The sequence below is a fragment of the Erythranthe guttata genome, chromosome 12 (assembly GCF_056151865.1).
Source record: "Erythranthe guttata isolate IM_541 chromosome 12, IM_541, whole genome shotgun sequence".
In the NCBI taxonomy this organism is placed as follows: domain Eukaryota; kingdom Viridiplantae; phylum Streptophyta; class Magnoliopsida; order Lamiales; family Phrymaceae; genus Erythranthe; species Erythranthe guttata.
Genome location: NC_142544.1, coordinates 549,374 through 570,515, shown reverse-complemented (window position 1 = coordinate 570,515; position 21,142 = coordinate 549,374). Strand labels below are relative to the sequence as shown.

The 21,142-nt window shown below is 34.2% G+C and overlaps 3 protein-coding genes, 1 long non-coding RNA gene and 1 other non-coding gene across 5 annotated transcripts; 3 read left to right on the top strand and 2 right to left on the bottom strand.

The window, feature by feature from the left end:
• Positions 1–1,253: 1,253 nt before the first annotated feature.
• Positions 1,254–1,327, bottom strand: TRNAV-CAC (transfer RNA valine (anticodon CAC)). Its single transcript has one exon. It is a non-coding gene; the product is annotated as a tRNA-Val (tRNA).
• A 17-nt stretch (positions 1,328–1,344) lies between these two features.
• On the top strand, positions 1,345–3,691 carry LOC105972878 (uncharacterized). Its single transcript, XM_088826186.1, has 2 exons — positions 1,345–2,908; positions 3,429–3,691. Coding segments are annotated over exons 1-2 (1,467 nt in total). The 5' UTR covers positions 1,345–1,442; the 3' UTR covers positions 3,430–3,691.
• A 953-nt stretch (positions 3,692–4,644) lies between these two features.
• LOC148766153 (uncharacterized) lies at positions 4,645–5,192 on the top strand. Its single transcript, XR_016034639.1, has 2 exons — positions 4,645–4,982; positions 5,054–5,192. It is a non-coding gene; the product is annotated as an uncharacterized LOC148766153 (long non-coding RNA).
• A 6,123-nt stretch (positions 5,193–11,315) lies between these two features.
• Positions 11,316–15,010, top strand: LOC105973106 (transcription factor TGA1). Its single transcript, XM_012998120.2, has 9 exons — positions 11,316–11,693; positions 12,286–12,456; positions 12,540–12,614; positions 12,836–12,895; positions 12,980–13,057; positions 13,139–13,199; positions 13,561–13,832; positions 14,110–14,337; positions 14,515–15,010. The coding sequence occupies exons 2-9, from the start codon at positions 12,301–12,303 to the stop codon at positions 14,665–14,667; spliced, it is 1,083 nt and encodes a 360-aa protein (XP_012853574.2). The 5' UTR covers positions 11,316–11,693; positions 12,286–12,300; the 3' UTR covers positions 14,668–15,010.
• Positions 15,011–15,102: 92 nt separating this feature from the next.
• Positions 15,103–19,441, bottom strand: AGT2 (alanine:glyoxylate aminotransferase 2). Its single transcript, XM_012998064.2, has 9 exons — positions 18,911–19,441; positions 18,090–18,320; positions 17,261–17,431; positions 16,998–17,141; positions 16,707–16,886; positions 16,390–16,615; positions 15,592–15,705; positions 15,393–15,479; positions 15,103–15,286 (listed from the first exon to the last, which is right to left on the bottom strand). Exons 1-9 carry the CDS (start codon positions 19,145–19,147, stop codon positions 15,243–15,245), a joined length of 1,434 nt encoding a protein of 477 aa, XP_012853518.2. The 5' UTR covers positions 19,148–19,441; the 3' UTR covers positions 15,103–15,242.
• Positions 19,442–21,142: the final 1,701 nt, after the last annotated feature.

Genomic DNA, 21,142 nt, shown 5'->3' with positions numbered 1-21,142 from the left:
AATGCGGTAGTTTCATGCTAGGCTTCCAATTTTCCGGGATTCGAATCGGACTCTCTGTATCCGCTGGCGTTGGCGTTGGCGTTGGCGGCAACTGGTCCCGGATGGCCAGCATGGCGTATTCCAATGCGTACTTGATTTCACGGCGGCGATTGTCTGACATCATCTTGTTTTTCTCTTCTGGATATTTCAATAAAAAGCCAGCCACGTTAATATAATAAAAACAAAAGGAATCTTATTCTAAATAAGAGCAACCAAATCGTAATTCACACATTTAATAATTAATACATTAGAGAAGAAGAAAAAGAATCATCGGAGGCAAGAAGAAGAAGACAAATTAAATAAGAAACAACGTTATTAAAACAAATTAAATCATAGAAAAAAAAATATACTCACCTTATTTTTGTTGTTTTTCTTTTTGTTTGAGAACAACAAAAACAATGTTAATGTGAATAAACTATGTTTAATTTATAGGAACACAATCCCAATCCCAATATGACTTTGACTCTACCTCCGAGTTTCAAGGCAAGTTCAAACTTCAAATTCTTATTTTTGCTTTTTTAATTTCGCCTTTTTAATTTCCCTTTTTATGTTTAAAGAGATTAAATTCTGAATTAGGGTTAGAAGGGTTTCTGGTTATGATGAGGTTTTTTTTTTTTTTCAATTATTGGAGTCATAATTATATTTTTATTTAAACTATTTACGTGTCAATCATCCTATGGTATCCGATTTTTCTATTAAAACATGTTATTCGGTCTAAATTTGCACCCATATTAAAAACTAAAAAGTTGGTATTTTTTTCTTTTTCCCATTAGGCTTCCCTGGTTGAAATTACTACAAACTTATCGATCATATTTGATTATCTAATTAACATAATCTGTTTCTAGGCAATGGAAATGCTCCAGATCCAAATATCTGACGAAATGCAGGCCAATACAAAGTGTCGTCCCACATCCAATCTCGAGCACTTTCGAATCCGATTTTAATTCGGCCGACTCTGCAAGGAATTCGAACACGTCTCTTCAACGAGTAGTTCCGCCTGTGCAAGGAAGAGCTGTGTGGTTGTTTGCTTCTTCTTCCGTGTGATATCATCCCTTTGTAATGAATAAGATGCTCGAGTTGCTGCTGACGTGCGCGCGCGTCTTTATGCCTTCGGTCACGTGGAATATTTACGTCGAACAACGATATTGCTAACATGAATAATAGATGCTATGAAAATTAATCAAAAAAAAAAAAAAAAATCAGAACCAAAAAAATGTCTGAGCCCGGGTTCGAACCGGGGACCTCTAGTGTGTGAGACTAGCGTGATAACCGACTACACCACCCAGACTTTCATGTTAAAATTAGCACAACTATTTTATTTATACTGAAACTATCTAAAGGATAACGACCCCGTCCAATATATTGTTGCTCTAGGGCTGCGGTGGCCGCCACCTCCACTTGCGATGACATCAATGGCGAAAACTCAACTGAAAAAGCGTAAGCTCGTCAAGAAGTTCGCCGCCGATCCGGTTTCTCCTCCCAAAGTCGAGAAAAAAATCGCGAAGAAGCTCGCCGCCGCCGAACCGGTTTCCCCTCCCAAAATCGAGAAAAAAATCGTGAAGAAGCTCGCCGCCACCGCCGATCCGGTTCCGCCTCCCAAAATCGAGAAAAAGCTCGTGAAGAAGTCCGCCGCCGCCGCCGATCCGGTTCCGCCGCCTCTCGAAGTCGAGAAAAAGCTCAAGAAGAAGAAGAAGAAAGCCAAGCTCCCCGAATCCGGATCCAACGACTCGGACTCCGAATCCGACCCGCAAACCCAGATCCAGACCCTGCTCGAACCCTTCTCCAAGGAGCAGCTCGTCACACTCGTCACCGACCTCTCCGCATCAAACCCCTCCCTTCTCTCCCTCCTCGAGTCCGCCGCCGACCACGACATCTCCCACCGCAAAATCTTCGTCCACGGCCTCGGTTGGGACGTCACGCGCCTCTCCGTCGAACCGATTTTCGCATCCTACGGCGAGATCGAGGACCTCAACGTCGTCTCCGATCGAGTCACCGGCAAGTGTAAGGGCTACGCTTTTCTCACTTTCAAAACCCGAAAATCCGCTAAGAAGCTTCTCAAAAACCCTAGGCTACAGATTGGTACCCGTCTAGCCTCGTGCCAGCTGGCTTCCGAGGGTTCCGTGCCTCCTTCCACCGCCTTCACCGCCACTGCCGCCACCACCACCACCCCGGCCGCCGGAAGAATAGTTTCCCAGCAGCACTTCTCCTCGTCGGACTACCCGGACCGGAAGATTTACGTCCGAAAAGTGCCGTTGAACGCGAGCCCCGATAGACTGAAGGCTCTATTCGAGCAGTTTGGGGAGATTGAGAACGGGCCGAAGGGGCTCGACCCCGCCACCGGGCTATTCAAAGGTTACGCAATCTTCGTGTACAAAACAATCGAAGGGGCGAAGAAGGCCTTGGAGCAGCCCTTCAAGTACTTCGAAGGGAGCCAGCTCCACTGCCAGAAGGCGATCGAGGGGAAGGGACACGTGTCATCCGGTGCCGCTTCCATAACCACGGCTCTGCAGCCGGTGCAGCCACAGATGATGGCGGCAGTCGCGGCGGCTCAGCAAGTGCAGAACATGGCTATGTTGGGTCAGCAGGCGGGGCTCGTGAATCCTTTGTATGCGAATTTGAGTGCGTTAATGGGTAGTTATTATGGGATGATGGGGCCACCGGTGCAGGGGTTGGATATGGGTATGTATGGTGTTCCCGATGGTGGTGTTGTCGCCGCCGCTGCCGGTGGTGGTGGTATAGGTGGATTGGGTAGTGAGGCGATGTATCAGGGTTTGCAATATACGTACCCGAATATGCAGAGTGTGAAAGCTTCTCCGGCATTGGCTAAGGGTTCCGGGACGAGTGGCAGTGGTTACTCACCTAGTTTATGGTATGGTTATCGCTTTCTTGATATATAATCTTTAAATCCGTAACTCCGAATTGTTATACCTAGAATCTTTAGAAGTTAGTACGTAATTAGTTCCAATTTTTGCTTAATACAAATTAAAGAGCTATAGAGTGTAGATTTGGAGGACTCTGAATTCGATTAATGTGAAGAGATAGAAATTTCTAAACATTATCACTACACTAATTGGTTGATTTGCATTGAATAATAGTTAGGAAAATGAATTGTGAAAAAGATAAACACTTCACATTTGGCCGGTTAAAACACGAAGCAATTGATTATTTAGATTATGAGTTCTACTTATTTGTTTTATAGAGAAATTAGTTGGGCTGTTATTCATTTTCGGAGGTTGGCTTGCTCAATGTTAAGTAGTGATCGTTAATTGTTAAGACGTATTTGGATTACATGATGAAGATACTGTTTGAAACGAACATAATTACCGAATATAACAGATGTACTCTTGTTTTTCTTTCTTTCTGAATTTTGCATTTTAAATCTTTTGCAGATTAGTAGAAGGATGTATGACAACACAATGCTGTATGATGGGTTAGTGATTTGTTTAGTTGTGGGATATGATATTACAAGTTTTGTTTTCAATATTTTTCCTAGAACCCTTCTTTTTTTTTGTTTTAAGCCTTTGAAAAAATCTATTGGCTAAAAAAATTATTTTCTCTATCTTCAGGTTTTCGTTAGTTTTTATATTTGAATTTATAGTTTGTTCTCTCGTTGTTTTGTAAGTTTCATTTTAATTTTGATCGTATTTGTGCAGTGTTGTTTCCTTGTGTTTTCGTTTTTGGTCCATAGATCTCTATTTCGTTTGCCTCGTGTTTTTCGACATCATCTTTTTTATTGGTTTTCGACATTTTATATTTGGAACGGATAATTTATTTTTGTATTAGATTCATGAATTCAAAGGCCTTTTCTTTGACGTCAAGTTTAAGCTTCGTTTAATTTTTTTAATTTCTTTTTTTGGTTTTTTTAATACATTTATTACCAACTTGCTCGTTCGATGGTGAATGGGCATGAACACGTAAATACAGTTGATATCTACACGTAATTATTTATTCACAATTTTTTTTCCATTTCTTCATTCATGAGAAGTGATTTTTAGATTCTTTATTTCTTTTCTTTGTTGTAGAGTGTTCTTTCTTTCTGTTCACCAATTATTTTTGGGTAGTCATGCCTAGTGGTGGAAATCAGAATAGAATTTTCGAATTTCGCCATTTCCGATCCGAAAATATCCGAATATGGAACCGTTTTTTTTTTTTTAATAATTTTGATTTCAAAGTTCTGATTTCCGATTTTACCGAATTTATTTGAAACTGAATCGGAATTGTATATAAAATACCTGGAAATTGCGGTTTCCAATCCGATTTTAGTTCCGAATATTTCGATTGTTTTTTGAAATATATAATATAATTTTATGATATATTTTGTAATTCCATAATATAACTTATGTTTCATTTTATAAGAAAAGTATGTATACCGATGGGCCAAGTAAATCATAATTTTATAAAAGATTAATTGGTATTTTTTAAATTTATAAGTTTTTTGTTTTAATAAATATTGTTTACTAATATGAGAAATAAGTTGCCAAATTTGGAAAAATTGGATCTTGATTTGAAGAATTTGAGTTGAATTTGTTTGAAATTGTTTGAGAATTTGAAGGGCATTTATAATTCTTTTAAGAAACAATTCTACAAAAAAGCTCAAAAGAAGTTGGAGAGAGCAGAATTGCAAGTTCCTGGAAAAGAGCTGCTGGGCTTAGTGATGGGAAAAAAAAAAACTCGATCAACTACGTGGGTATTCGGTCCTGTTTTAAAACCCGATACATAAACCATTAAGGTTTGGTTACAACTTTTGGTAAGAGAAATAAAAACTCTTACGGTTTTGCTAGGATTTTATCATCGGTTACTTTCAGAACTCCGACAACCCGTCGCTGGGAAAAAAAAAAGAATAAGTCGGACTTTCAGATGATGCCTGAAGTCGGAGTGTAGATGATGATATGTGAAGAACAAAGTCTTATTTTGCAGAAGTGAATTCAAATTACATCACAAAGGTAAATAATAGTAGTATTGTTGCATTATAAATATAGTAATTGTCAATTAATTATTATTTTTCCAATTTTAGGCATCTACTAAAGATAGGAACTTGCAATGATATATGTGCACTTATAAGTTTTATTTATCTGCAAATCACTTGAGAAATGCAAATTGCATTGAAAAAGCAATGTGCGACGAATTCAATCTAAAAAAATTGCGACGAGCTTATGAGGAAACGAACTCGAGTTGTTACATGCTGCACTGTCCTTATTCCTCCAACTAGTCTACCGTTGTGGGCAAATTATGATGAAAATCGAACACATTCTGAGTTGAACAAAAATCGGAAGAAAAGAAAAGACAAATATGCCCCTCTTCAATTCTCACGTGACAAGTTGACCATCATTTTTTCAGCCAAAGGGTTAACAAGGGTGCAATGTAGTGCTATTTTTTCAATTGAAGGGTGCAAAATATCAATAGCATATAATTCGAGGGTGTAAGTGTCAATAAACCCCGGTAAGACGTCAAAACGAATGGGTACAGCTGTAATTATTTTTGGGGCCTCGGGTTTAGCATATATTGCACGTTTTTCCCTTTTTTTTTAATTATTTTTTTTTTTTTTTTATAATTTTCCGGTTTCCCTTTAAAGAAAGGTCATGTGTAAAGACTCATGTCAGCCAAACTACATTTTCTAGAAATATAGAAGGAAAAAGAAAAAGATTAATTGAAAACAAATAGATCATTGTTCAGTTATTAAAAAAAATATCAAATTTTTTACCTACAAATGCACAAAAATTTGGAAAAATGACGAGATTGACTTTTAAAATATATATATATATATATATATATATATAGAAATTAAAAGGGCAAACAAAAGGCACATAACTTTAGGGCATGTACCCTCTTCACCTTGCATAGTTACATATATAGTTATACATCCAAAGTCATGGGAAAGAATCCAAAAATTCTCCACCAAAAAATTAAATAAATAAACAAACATAAATAAATAAATAATAAAATTAAAAAGAATCTTCTCAATATAATTTGTGATGACACATTAGCCACCCTTGGTGGGAAATCCACTTTAAAATTAAATAAGTGCTACATGGAAAGCAAGAAAAAAAAGAAAAAGAAAAAAAAAACAACACACACCATGATAATATGAAAATGAAAATCACTTGTGAATGAACCAACCATTTTATTTAATTATGGTATCTTTTTTTACATGACTAGGCCATGACCACAATGGCCTAATTAATTAATTAATTAATTAAACTTATCTTATCTTCTTCTTTTTATCAAATATTTTATAATAATATACTCACACTATATTAATTAATTTCATTATATTGATTGAGTTATGGTCAAGACTTTGATATGGGATCAATATAATATAATGTGTGATTTATTATATCTAATTAGTGTATTTTGTATGCATGCATGCATACGTGAGTTCTTACGTGTAAATCGGAAACTTTCATATATTTATTAATTGATATAGCATAATTCTTTACCTCGTAAAATCAGAAATGTAACTAGAAATAGAAAGGAAAATCATGCTAGGGATGGGCATGAGTCGGTTTTATCGATCAACCGATCCACTTTTGACCCACTCTTTTTGGCCGATAAATGATAATTAACATGCTCATATAGTTGGGCCGGTAATTTTAACCGACCCGTGTATAAAAGGGCCGGTCGGTAGTTTTCAGTTTACGCAAAAGTTCGTTGGTCGAGTAATATCGGCCAACCAACTTTTTTAATAAGTTGTAATTTTTATTTTCTTAATACTAAAATAATATATAAAATATAAATCAAAACTCAAAAACTCAAATTTATAAACCTCAACGTACTAATCCTATTTTATAATTCTTATTTCATATTCTTCACTATATATTTGTTTATTGTAGAAGTTTAATAAAAAATATCTTAATTTTAAAGTTAAGACTTATGTAACATAATTTTCCCCAAAATTTTGAATATATTCTTAAAAACTTTTTAAAAAATCTTATTATTGTTAAAAAAAAATCAATAGATAAATGTTCATGTCCAATAATACCAACTAACCGACCCATCGTATACCCGACAACGTCGGTTACCAACTATTATACGATCCATAATGGTCGATCTAGTAATAGTTTCCATATTCAGCAAAATCAGGTGGTCGAGTCGAGTAGGTAATTAGCCGATAATTATCTGAATCGACTCATGCTCGGCTCTACTGCAGGCTACACATATATATATATATATATATATATATATATATATATATATATATATATATATATATATATATATATATATATATATATATATATATATATATATATTGAATGATTGATCTTGAAAATAGAGGGCCCTTGGACTTGGTGAATTGTTGTCCACAAAACAAGACACACACACACTTGGCCACAAAAAAAGAATAGTTATTCTCTCATAAGAAAGAATTGATTGGAGCAATATATATATATATATATATATATATATATATATATATATATATATAACTATTCATTGAAAGAAGATTATGTTTAGTTACAGTAACACACACTAACAATTAGATGCATTCATTCCATTTGTGGTAAAGATGCAATATGCTCTTATAATGGGCATCATTCTATTATCCCCCCAAATTAAATTAAAAAAAAATATATGTCACTCCATCTGTACAGAAGTTTCTATTCTTTTGGTATCTCCCTTTTTAGGTGCATTTGTGTGTGTGTGTGTGTGTGAGAGAGAGAGAGAGAGGGAGAGAGAGAGAGAGAGAGAGAGAGAGAGAGAGAGAGAGAGAGAGAGAGAGAGAATTCAAATGTGTTAATTCAATTTTCAATTTTTTTCCTTCTAATTTTTATTATTTTTCCAACATATTTAGATATGATTTGAGTTCTACAAATTTTTTTTTATCTCTTATCAAAATGTATGTAAATATTATTTTAATAGTTTTTTCTAAATATTTCTTCAAAATAAAATGAAAACTTGGTTACGTTGGACAAATCACTAGTGTTTGAGAATATAGATTGGTAGTGGACCGTATATTCTACCCACCACTAGGGAACGAATTTATGTACGCTTAATCTCATTTTGTATTCTCGAAATTTAATATTTTTTATGGTGTAAAGTGTCAAAAAACTATATTTTAAGAACGTAAAGTGAGAACAAACCATTTCTTTATTTTATTTGACATAATAAATAATATGTCATAAAATAGCAAGTTTATAATTTTATTTTATTTTCAGTACTACATATTTGACATTAAGCATTAATAAAAGAGAAGATATATAGGAAAAAAGAAGATATATAGGAAAAAAGAAGATATATAGGAAAAAAGAAGATATATAGGAAAAAAGAGACGAGTTATGATGTTGTCTTGCCCAAAAAAGAGCCATTCATCTCAATTAAAAACTCATGCTATTCTTCAAAAAAAAAAAAAAAAAAAAACTCATGCTACAAAAAGTATGTCAACATAATTGAGTGCAGTTGACCTATATATATATATATATATGGTTGACTTTTATAACCATTTTTTCCTTTCTAATTTGATTTTTTTTTTTTTTTTTTTTTTTTTTTTCTAGTTTTTCCATAAGTTATATATAGATTTACTTTGCCAAGTGACATAGTTTCAACAATAAAATAAAAAAATTGTGTCATCATCAAAAATCATCTCGGTTATACGGAATATATGACTTGAAATGTAGTTCGAAAGATTTTCGAGCTAGAGAGTTGTGGGCCCGGTTCGGCTCATAACCAACTCGTTCACCACTCGGAACCGACCCAAAAACCAGAAGCCCATAGTCGGCCCGGAACTGGAGAGCACGAGCCACTTCCGGTTTATGATATCCGAAGTTCAGAACCGACGGGTATACCCACCGGTTTAACCCGATGAACCGATCCGAAACCGGTTATTTTTAGTCTGTGGAAATTCGCCCAAAAATGCATTGGGTGAGGTTCAAACTTGAGGCAAGAATCCTTACCGATTGAAGAAGATTGTCGAAGATTTTTTTAGGATTCGAAAACTACATAGAGGTGATTTGTGTTAATTTATTGTTAACATCGTCACATTGGTAATAGACTAGTCAAATGTACTTGAAATTATGAAGTAAGAAACTTTTACTACAAAAATAATACTATAAAATTATATGGTTGATTTATTACATTAAACGAAATTAGAAAAATATAGTGTGTGAAATGCTACATTTGGTGAAATATACTGGATAACTTTGTACCATATATTTATACAAATAACTGTACACTAAGCACACATACACATGAGTGTGTGTGTCTGTGTTATTATATGCAGATCAATGATATAAAGTGTAATTCATCGGGTGTACCATCTACATAATCGACGAATAATTTCCCAAACTTTAATCGAATCGAACTTATCTATCACACGTTTGGTATGGTTGATTGTGGTTTATGGTAGGTATATAAAAAAAAAATTGGATAATGTGTAGCCAAATTGGAGTATTATATGATAAATTAGGAGCAAAGATGACGTGGCAAGAAGATAAGAGTTGAGATTATCAATGTCTTTAAAGGATTTGAAGAGTCATTAGTTTAAAGGTTTTAGGTTAGTCTGGGAAAAAGGAGCTGCCAGCTGTAAAAATACATTTTTGCCCATGATATTTATATTTTTTAATGTATTAATTCAGAGACTTTGCACCTAACAAAACAGCTTTAGGGGTAATTTATAATTTACTAATTAATAAATTTAGAAAAAAGAAAAAGTAGTGTTTGGGAGATTGGGACAAATAGTGCATAGAATGTGATAAGGAAATCATATGCGACGAGCTCGATTATATATAGAAGAAAAAAGAAAATGAAAATGGATGTTAATAGCAATTTATTTAAATTTTTGGGGACGAAAATATAATTAATTACAAGCAGCAGCATGACGTCACGCTCCAGAAAGAAGTTTGCTTCCGTCACTTCACTTCCCGCTAAAATGACTTCAATCATTTAAAAATACAACGCGTTTCTACGCTCTTTTGCCGGGCGTGTTATCCACTCTCCTTGCCAAACCTTTTTTGTTTCGTGCAATGTAGCCCCAAATCTTCTTGTTATTCAACTTTTGTACTGCTAAACATTTTGTTTATTCATCTTGATTCTTATGTAGCCCCTTGTTTGACTTTGGTCTCAATCATGTTAGCTCTATTATAGAGATATTAACTTTTATATTTATGAGCTGAAATTGTACGCATTGAATCGGAATAAGCATTTTTAATAAAAGTCTATTTTTTTCAGAAGTAATGAATTAATTACATATATGTTCCAAAAAAAAAAAAGATTGGACCAATATAAAACTGGAATAAGAAAATTTGTTCAAAAATCAAATTTTTAATCGAAATTGGCAAAAACTAGAAATTCTATTTCTATGCACCTATAATATATGCCGCATAATGATACTATTGATATTATAAGTGCATAAGTGCAGTCCAATTCGAAAATAGAAATCTAATATATGTTTCAATTTATATCCAAAAAAACTCAACAAAAAAAAAATGAAAATGAAAATTCCCAATTTCAGAGTGAAAAATATTATTCCAAAATCGGTGAATTTTCGGATAAAAACGACAATCGAATGATGTGGTAATTGACCAAGTGGATAACTCCGTTAGGAATTTCCTACCAATCTCTTAGTTTACAATTTATTGTCAACATCTTAGGCAAATATTCATAGTTTATCAACAATGACAAATTATTCTTAAAGTATACATTCCTTATAGTAACACGACTCTTGTTATATAATACACGGCAAATTACAAATAGACCCCTGATGTAAGATTAAATTACGAAAACACCTCTCTTATTTGGATAATTAGAACCATTCTCCTCAACTATGTATCATCTTACACGTCTACCCTTATAAAGTCAAATTTATCTATTAAATGAGATGTTTTTTTTCGTAAGACAATACATAGTTGAAATTACTTTAACAAAATGTTTTTTTTTTCTTCGTAATTTGACATTATCTTAGGGGGCTGGTCGTAATTTTCCCTATAATATATCTAATTTGACAATGTTCTTTAATATCACAACACATATGGTGTAAATATGTTTCTATTTCATACAACTTTCTATATTTAAAACACTAATAAATTTATTTATTTATTTAGTATATATATATATATATATATATATTTTGTGGGGGTGGGGGTGTGGGGGGTGGAGTTTGATTGGACGATGAGGTGAAGGGGCAAATGAGCAAAATATAGTGAGAGTGACCTGGTGCGCATATTCAAAGTAACCATAACACTACAATACACTGTTTCTTAGTGGAAAAAAAAATGTCACCAATTATTTATTTATTTTATTATTTTTATATTTATATTTATATTTGTTTGACTCTGTAGCTCACGATAACACAAAACACACACAACACACACTAAAAACTACAAAATTATATTTTATAATTTTAATTATTTGCCAATTGCCACTGTTCTAATTAATTAAAAAGAACAAACTTTCTTTATAATTTTTTTTGTTTTTTTCCTCTGAATAATTTAATTTAATTAATTCCCATTTATATAGAAACATTTAAAAAAGGTGTTTGCGTTCACAATCATATTCGATTCTTTCTTCATCTTCTTCATCTTCTTCTTTATTGTTTCTTCTTCAGTACAGCCATGGAAGATTGGGTTTGGAAGAGTGTATTATTTTTATTGGGGAAAGCTGATTATTGACAAGTGGCTTTCTTCCCAAACTGGGCTTTCTCTCTCCTTTCCATTAATAAGGTTCCATTTTATTTATTTATTTATTTATTATTATTTTTTTTTTGTATTTTCAAGAATATTTTCCAAAAATAATTAAATGGGGATGAAATGAATATCAAGGGTTTGTTTTCTGTTTATTGTATTGTTTTGTTTCTAAAGGAATTTCTGTTTACAAGATTCTTGGATCTTTCTTATTGTTGCTTACACTCATATATATATGTGTGTGTGTGTGTGTGTGTGTGTGTGTGTGTGTGTGTGTGTGTGTGTGTGTGTGTGTGTGTGTTTATATTGGTATGTATCTGTCTGATAATTCATCTGTGTGTGATTTTGGGCAATTTTTACTTGTTTTAATAGCTGGTGATTTAAAGCATTGCTTCCATAAGAGTTTGACTTCGATTCACATAAATATAAACGAGTTCGAAAATCCCGAAATCAGATTCTTCAGATGATTTAATTGATTTAGACACAGATTAGATACATCAAAATCAAAGTCTAATTTTTTTTTCTCTTATACTAAGCACTTCAGCATAGCAATTCACAGATGATTAATTTGTTTTTTACGATAATGATCGTTCCGTTTTCTTGATTTTAATTCTGTATATAATTAAAACAGTTATTGAACGAGATAATGAATTCTACATCGACTCAATTTGTGCCCTCGAGAAGAATGGGGATATACGACCCGATCCATCAAATATCAATGTGGGGAGATTTCAAAGGCAATAACATTCTCGACGAATCTCCATCGTTGATTCTTGAGGTCGAAGCTAAGCTAGACAACCTGGTACATATCTCGTTTTATTGCGGCGTTTGCATTTTTTTTATGTCTTAATTAATTGATTTTATATTTTTATATTGTTTTTTTAGTCGGAGGATACTTCACATGGAACTGTTGGACCTTCCAATAAATACGATCAAGAAGCAAATAAACCGGCCGATAAGGTAAATATGTAAATTCTTGTTTTTGTTGGTGTCATTTAATTTGCTTCTAATTTACGAAATGTCAAGATTATCCAACGTAATTGACGACGAAAAGAAAAAAATATGTCCTTATTTATGGGAAAATATATTTTATATATCTGCACTTGGGAAAAATGTTGAGTTTAAAAAGTCGAATGTGCTCGATGTTAATTGATGACAAGGGCTCGAGTTTTGAATTTTAGGTGACGAGGCGCCTAGCACAAAATCGCGAGGCCGCTCGTAAAAGTCGTCTCCGGAAAAAGGTACGATGGCAAAGTTGTAAATATATATTAAAGATGATTTTTTTTTTTTTTTTCAATTTTGCTTATTAGCAAACAATTTTACAGGCATATGTGCAGCAATTGGAAAATAGTAAATTGAGACTTATTCAGTTAGAACAAGAGCTTGACCGCGTCCGAAAACAGGTAAAACGAGAAATCTTTACACTTATTTGATTAGTATTTTTTTAATGAGATTCTTGCTAAAAGGGGTACTTTCTGCTGCAGGGGTTGTACGTTGGCGGTTCTTTAGATACTCAGATCGGCAATGCTGGAACTATAAATCCAGGTTTGTTGGCTCGTCTAATCGAACATTTCTTCGGAAAATATTTGGTTTCTAGTTATTTTAAATTGGAGATATAAATATTAAATGATTCAGTTTACGAAAATCTTATAACAACTTAAGTGTTTAGATAAAATAGTCATTCAACATCGATTTTATCATTTAAGGCCTTGTTTGGTTGGTAATAAGATTAGTCGTGATTAGTTAAATAATTGTACCTATTGAATGTTTGGTTAGTCTAATTACTTTTTGGGTAAGAAGATTATTTAATCTTATCTTAGAAACCAAACGAGGCCAGAATGTTTTGCATCCAAACATGACCTAACGTTATATAATTCATGCAATGTTTTTTTTTTGCACTTTGCAGCTATTGCAGCATTCGAAATAGAGTACGGGCATTGGGTGGAAGAGCAAAACCGACAAATCTCCGAATTAAGGAATTCTTTAAATTCTGATATTGGAGAATTGGATCTGCGCGTACTTGTTGATAATGGAATGAGGCATTATTTCGATTTATTCGCTATGAAAGCAGCAGCTGCAAAGATTGACGTGTTCTACATTATGTCCGGAATGTGGAAAACTTCGGCCGAGCGTTTTTTCTTCTGGATCGGAGGCTTTCGCCCCTCGGAACTTGTAAAGGTGAGACAGAAAATCAAAATTGCTAAACAAAATCCTCATGTTATTACTATTAGCAAAAAAACCCCTATAATTCATTTTTGTTGCACACATCCCCCAAACGGTAAGATGTTAGGGGTAGTTTTGCACACAAAAAAAATTGCATTATAGGGGTTATTTTGCTAATATTAATAACACGAGGACTTTTTCAACAATTAGAGTAAACACGGGGTGCTGAATGCATATATGTATATAAGATTTGTTGAGTGTAATAAATATATGTTTTGTAATAATTAAACAGGTTTTATTACCGCATTTGGAGCCGTTGTTGGAGCAACAACGTTTGGATATTTGCAATTTAGCACAATCTTGTCAGCAAATGGAAGATGCTTTATCGCAAGGTATGGAAAAGCTTCACCAAATTCTTGCCGGAAGCATAGCCGTTGATTTGCTCCGTGAAGGGAACTGCTTACCTCAGATCGGAGCTGCCGTAGACAAGTTAGAAGCTCTCGTGAGATTTGTCGGCCAGGTAATTTCGGGTTAATTGCACTCAGCATCCCTATGTTATATCCTATTGCTAAAAAACTCCCCGTAATATTAGCAACAAATCCCCTTATAATACATTTTTTATCACACAACCCCCCCCCCCCTCTCTCTCTCTCTCTCTCTCTCTCTCTCATATTTTCGTGTGTGTGTGTACCGACAGGCGGATCATCTAAGGCAAGAAACGCTACAACAAATATCTCGGATTCTCAACACACGACAAGCAGCTTACGGACTCCTTGCCTTGGGAGAGTATTTGCAACGCCTTCGGACTTTGAGCTCCGTTTGGTCTTCACACGCTCGTGAATCGGCCTAGTGACGAATGCTCGTTTTTCCACGTGGTGCTATTACATATCAGAAAAAAAAACCATATATACTATTAGTTATCGAGACCCCCATTTTTGAGCTGCTTCCCGTGATTGAAAAAAATAATAATTTGTAAATATGATTAGGTAGTCGTTTTATCAAGAGGAAGTGCGCAGATGCTTTTTATTTTTATTTTTAATTTTTAATTTTCAATGTTCGGGTTTGAAGTGTATTTCATTCACCCTGTAAATTTCCAGGCATGGGTGTCTGTTTGTATTATGAGTGTATGTATTATTACATTGTAGTTTGTGAAATATTCGATCGAAGTGTATGAATGAAGATGCTTGTTCTTTCATCTTCGAATTAGGTAAAGTTTCTCAGGATCTTCGAACTCCGTTTGTATTGTACTTTTGTCGGGATTTTAGAAATTAAGTTTGATCTGAAATGAATTTTAATCGAGCCGAACATAAATCAAGCTCGTGTGGCTTCATTTTATAATATATTATTGAATAACCAGAAGTACTTAACACAGCTTTATTACAGAAGTTAAACATTTTTATTGACTTTTCAAGATAATAAAATTCTTCACAGCTTTGAGATGGAATAGTCCAGTGCATCAACCAAGAAATCTGCAATAAACCGAAAAAATCGAAAACTTGTTGTATTACGAATTTTATAAATATATATATAAGAAATATTTTTAATAATTAATACCAAGAAACACAAAACATATACCTGCATCGTCTTTCGAGAAACACATAGGGGGCTTTATTCTGAAGACGTTTCCATGAAGTCCGCCTTTCCCGACCAGTATACCGAGCTCTACAACCATGAAAACTTGCTAAGATTAAGATTTTATTCTTGATCAAATAAATCAATGATAATAATATTTTAAAAAATAATTCGGGTTTTTTTAGAAGGATTTTTTACGAACCTCTTAGGCTTTCGAACAAGACTGCAGTTTCTGCCTTGGCGGGGGTTTTCTCATTCCGGTCAGTCACAAGTTCTACTCCGACCATTAATCCCCTGCCTCTCACATCACCGATAACTACCAAAAACGAGAATAGTTTCTCGTTAATTTTCACCTTTCGGAAACATATCCAGCGTACAGAATAATGTAGAGCAGAAAAAAACAAGAAGCCATAATAATCTATGAATATTTAGCACTTGAATTTTATTTCAAAAACCGAACATTTAGAATTTCTCAAGAAACAGGAAAAAAAAATATATAGGTAGATAGGGGTGGAAATTGGAGGGATCGGATCGGAAATAGCAATTTCGGAAAAAAATGCAATAATTTCGGAAGTGAAAAACTAATTCCATTTCCGTTTCAAAAAAGAATAAAAAATTGGAATGAAAAAACTTGTTCCAAAATCGGAAATTATCGGACTGGAATACGGCAGAATTCAGAATTTCCATTTTTTTAGTCACCTAATATTGAATATTATAAGTGTAATTTTTGGTGGAAATTTTTTTTTAGAATTTTCAAAAATATTTTTGAAAATTAAAATCGGAATCTAATCTGTCCGGAAAAATCCAAAATTGGAACTCTAGGAATCCGTAATGAAAAATATTGTTCAAAAAATAAAAAAATATTCGGAACGAAATCGGCGGAATTCGGAAATTCCGGTTCCAATTTTCACCCATACACACAGGTAAAGCAATCATTAATTAATATGACAATATACATAAAGAAATTTGATGAAAGATGGGAAGTAAGAGGAAACATTACTTTCGTGTTTTTGTTGAAGAAGTCGTAAACGGTCAATCATGTGAGAGCCCACATCAGCACAGTGCGTTTGACGTTTTTCCTTATCAATAACATTTAGCACAGCAAGTCCACCAGCCGAGCAAACGGGGTTTCCTCCAAACGTATTAAACTGTATTTTCTGAGACAACACACTCGCTATTTCTGGAGTTGTCACAACAGCGCCAAGTGGCAAACCGTTGCCTATGCCCTGAGTTTTCGAATTTCAGCAGTTTAGCAAATTATCTTATCCCATGTAAAAGATGAAATTATAAATGTAGAAGAATTGCCGAAAAAGACACCTTAGCCATGGTTACTATATCCGGAACAACCCCTTGTGTCTCGAAACCCCAATAGTGGGACCCGGTTCGACCGAAGCCAGTTTGCACCTCGTCAGCAATACATACACCGCCAGCTTTACGAACAATGTCGTAAACCAATTTCAAGTATCCAGGTGCCAACTCAACTGCTCCACCAACACCCTGTTTTCAGCAAAGAATCAAGAAACGAGTCTCTAAATCAAGATCAATACACGATTTTTTTTATTTAATTGCAGTATTAAAAAAAATATTATAAAGTAGGTCCCACAAAACCTGAATAGTCTCGGCAATAAATCCAGCAACTTTTCCTGAAGTACCGTGGTCGATGTGATCTTGCACTTCTTCTGCATAGCGCTTTGCATCTGAGCCAAACGCTCCTCTATAAGGGTTTGGATTCATAACATGATGAATTTCACCCTGCAGTAGTTTTTTTTAGTATTCGATATTAGTCCTTTTTACATATAAAAAAAACAAAACCTCCACTTGTAATAAAAATGTAAAGATAAACGAGGGTAAATTGGAATCTAAAGATAAACCTGAGGAATAGGGTACTTCCACGTGTTAAGAGCGGTGAGTCCTATTGTATTAGAACTGCCCCCGTGATATGCGTTTCTCAATGCAATCATGCCAAGGCTTCCACTGTACAATCGTGCCATTAACATAGCTAGCTCGTTAGCTTCTGTACCTGAATTTACGAAATACACAACCTGCATTTTCCACGAATAATTTATCAAAAAATAAACATTAACGTAAGAGTCTGTGGAACACAACAATGAAATTTCAGCATATGACAATCGATTATGAGATAGCTGATTCATAACATAAAAGAGTCCTAAAACATCAAGATTACGAACAAATCAGAGTTTTATTACAGAGAGAAATTCATCATCCCTTTTGCGTAATAACTAGTTATCTTTGATCATATATCGTAGAAGTCCTACAACATCAAGATTACCAAATATATGAAAGTTTTCTTACAGACATCGAAAATTCATAATCCCTTTAGCGTAATAACTAGCTATCTGTGATCATATATCATAAAGTACTAAAACATCAAGATTACCCAAACAAATCAGAGTTTTATTACAGACAACTAGTTATCTGTGACCATATCATATGGCGCAGAGTACAAACCAGTTCATTTCTTATACAGTGTCTTTAACACATGTCCACCGTGCAAGTTTTTAAGAATAAGATGAGAAAAACGGGATCATAGAAGTCCTAAAACATCAAAATTTACCAAACAAATCAGAGTTTTATTACTGACATCGAAAATTTATCATCCCTTTTTTGTAATAACTAGTTATCATCAACCAGCTTATTTCTATAATGCAAGGTTTACGAATAAAAATCAGTGAGAAAAACCTTTAGATTTCCGGGCATTTTAGATGCTAGTCCCTCAGCAAAATCACCGATTGCATGGTGTAGGTATATAGTGGTTGCGTGTTGCAGAAGCTTGCTTTGTTCATTAATGGCATTCAATATGTCGGGATGGCAATGGCCGCAAGAAACTGTCACTATCCCTGCAAATGCATCGAGATAACGCTTTCCGTTCTCGTCAAACAAGTACTGCATTTTCCCTTCAACGATATTGAGCTGTTCAACAGAAAATTTAAAAGACAAATTAATACGAATGCGACTCTGCTCTAGTGTTCTTAATCTTGCAAAAATCAAACGAAAGTAATGAAATCATTATTGATTAGCAACATAAATCTACAACAATTCGGCTGCTAATCGAATGCGGAATGAACTTAAATTCTTCAATCAAAGAAGAAAGCTGAAATTAGAAAGGAAAAAAACAAAGTTGCTCAATTTCAAAATTAAAAATTAAAAATTAAATATATTAGAATGGAATACATTAATTCAGAAGCCCGTAAAAAGAAACCACCATACGGCCAAATGGGCATGATCAATTAATCCCCAGCAAAAATCCCAAATCAAAACCAACAAAACGCAAAAAAAAAAAAAAAAAAAAAAAAAAAGGATTGATCTGAAGTAATTAGTAAATATGCAAGTAGAAACCCTAATTCCAGTTATCATTTCTCATCAAAGTTTCAAAAACCCTCGGCCAAATCTATGAATTCATCACACTTATGCCAGAACACACACACACACACACACACACACACACTAGACAGTGTGCATGTATATATATATAGATATAGATATAGAGAACAGGGGCTTACGGGTTTTTGGTAGTAGTGGAAAAGAGAGGGGCCCAAATATCTCTTCCGCTTCTCCAGAACCTCGTCGGCGAAGGGGCCGCTATAAGGCTTCGGCTTATAGTCGAAATCCGGCAGCTCCGGCGGAGCGGCGGCGGAGAAGCCGCGTTGCAGACCCACATTAGCAGTACATAGCCACCGCCTCGTGTAATTCTTAACAGATGCTCCAACCACACTTCCACCCAAAAGCTTTCTCCCCATGATCAAACGGAAATCACACACTTATACACACAGTTTGTGTGAGTGTGTGTATGCACTAATATATATAGAGTGGGGTTTGGCGAAGGACTGAACGGGAATTTTGAGAAATGGTGACGTGGAAATTTGTCATATGGGGGGTGAGGTGGGGGTGGGAGTGGGGGTGGGTGGGAAGCTTATCAGCTGAAACTGAAAAGATTCCATTCCACCAACTGCATTTGGATCTATCTTTTTGCTAAATAAATATATAAATATAATAAAAGACAAAACACATTATGATTTAATTATATAATGTATGAAATATTAAAAAAAAATACGAGTTTTATAACATACTTTTTTTTATAATGTATTTTTTTAAGGATTCAATATTTTATGGGCTACCGTAAAAATAGCTAATCATGAAGTCATTAGTTAAGACAATTATTCTTTTATTTTCATCCAAGTAGTAGAAAAACATTTTTTTTTTTAATTTACCACTCTATGGCAATAGCAGTATTGTAGCAATTGGTCCAGGTGGCCGATTAATCGGTCTCTGAGGTGGAGACGGTCTAAAACCTTTACAATGTTAGTGTAAAAGTTTGAAATATCAGTTTTTACATGTTAGGCGATTTGACACGGATTCCCGTCTTTTATGATTATTTAGAAGATATTGTATTTTTGAAGAATCTTGAATGTTTGAAACATACTACACTTTTGAAGATCATAATTATCTACAGATTTCATAATATATGTATAATCACAAACTAATATTGAAGAAGTTACAAAATTCACAAACTAATTTCGATTATGTTTACGATTACGATTACGATGCCTAATTAATTTGGATATTTTGTGAGTGATGAAACCTTGATCTATGATTGTGCCGGTGACATGATAACCGGACAAGAGAAGACACTTTGTGAGCCACGATGCTACGAAACCGGCTGCACCGGTCACACATACTTTGCCCTTGTAATCTAATTCAGCCATGTTTGATCAATACTCTATATGTTGGTATAATTAATAACAATCTGCGTAAACGAAAATACTTACTTGTTTGTCGAAAAGAGGAATTGTGAAAAACACAAAGAACGATCGAGGCTTGCTAAAGCAATTCCCTTAAGAAAATATTTTCGGGCTGTCAACGGTGCACAGTCTCTTCCCGGTAGTCTCCCAAGGTACAACGATCAGTTGTCAAATATTTGCACGAATATTCGACCCACGGCGAACTTGAACAACGAACGAAACTTTGACGAAGGGAAGAAGAGTATGAAGAACTATCTCGTAATTGCTGATTAAATTCCGTACAAAATTGGCCAGATTCTGCCTTTATTTATAGGCGGTAGAGATCCATTCATAGAGGGTTACAATGGTTGTAAGAAGAAACAGAAAGTTGTGTCTGTTCTTTTTCACCGAGTTCGAGCGTAGGAAAATTAATTGGTCATGGGCCAATTAATTAATTTGGTTTGGGCCAAATATTTTATTATTTGGATTTTAGGTCAAATAATTTGACTAACTACTAAATGTCCCCAAAAGTAATATTTGTGGACACCTAAACCCATACTAGTCCTATCACTCGATCACATCGAGCGCACATCTTTTGAACTTTAACCATTTACTCAAGAAAATTTTCATTCACTTTCCTTCATGATTATGATCAAGTAAATAAATGAAATTAATCTTTTCATAATTTAATTAATATTACTCAATATTAATTATTGGAAATCATGAAAATTCCAACAATCCCCCACATGAATAAAATTGTTCTTCCAATCTTATCGCATAAGATCTATTTGTCAAATTTCCTTAGTGAATAGTATAACATCGGGATAGGTGAAATATTTCATCTTGAACCTTCCCTAGTTAAAGCTTATCGGAGTCACTTAGCCAATCGGTGAATTATTTCATCTTGAACCGTCGGCTGTTTGTGTAAACCAAGACAATAAACTTAACACCATACTAAACGAACTTGTTCAAGTTCTTGGTTGTGTTCATTTTGGCCCTGAACATCCTCGGGTT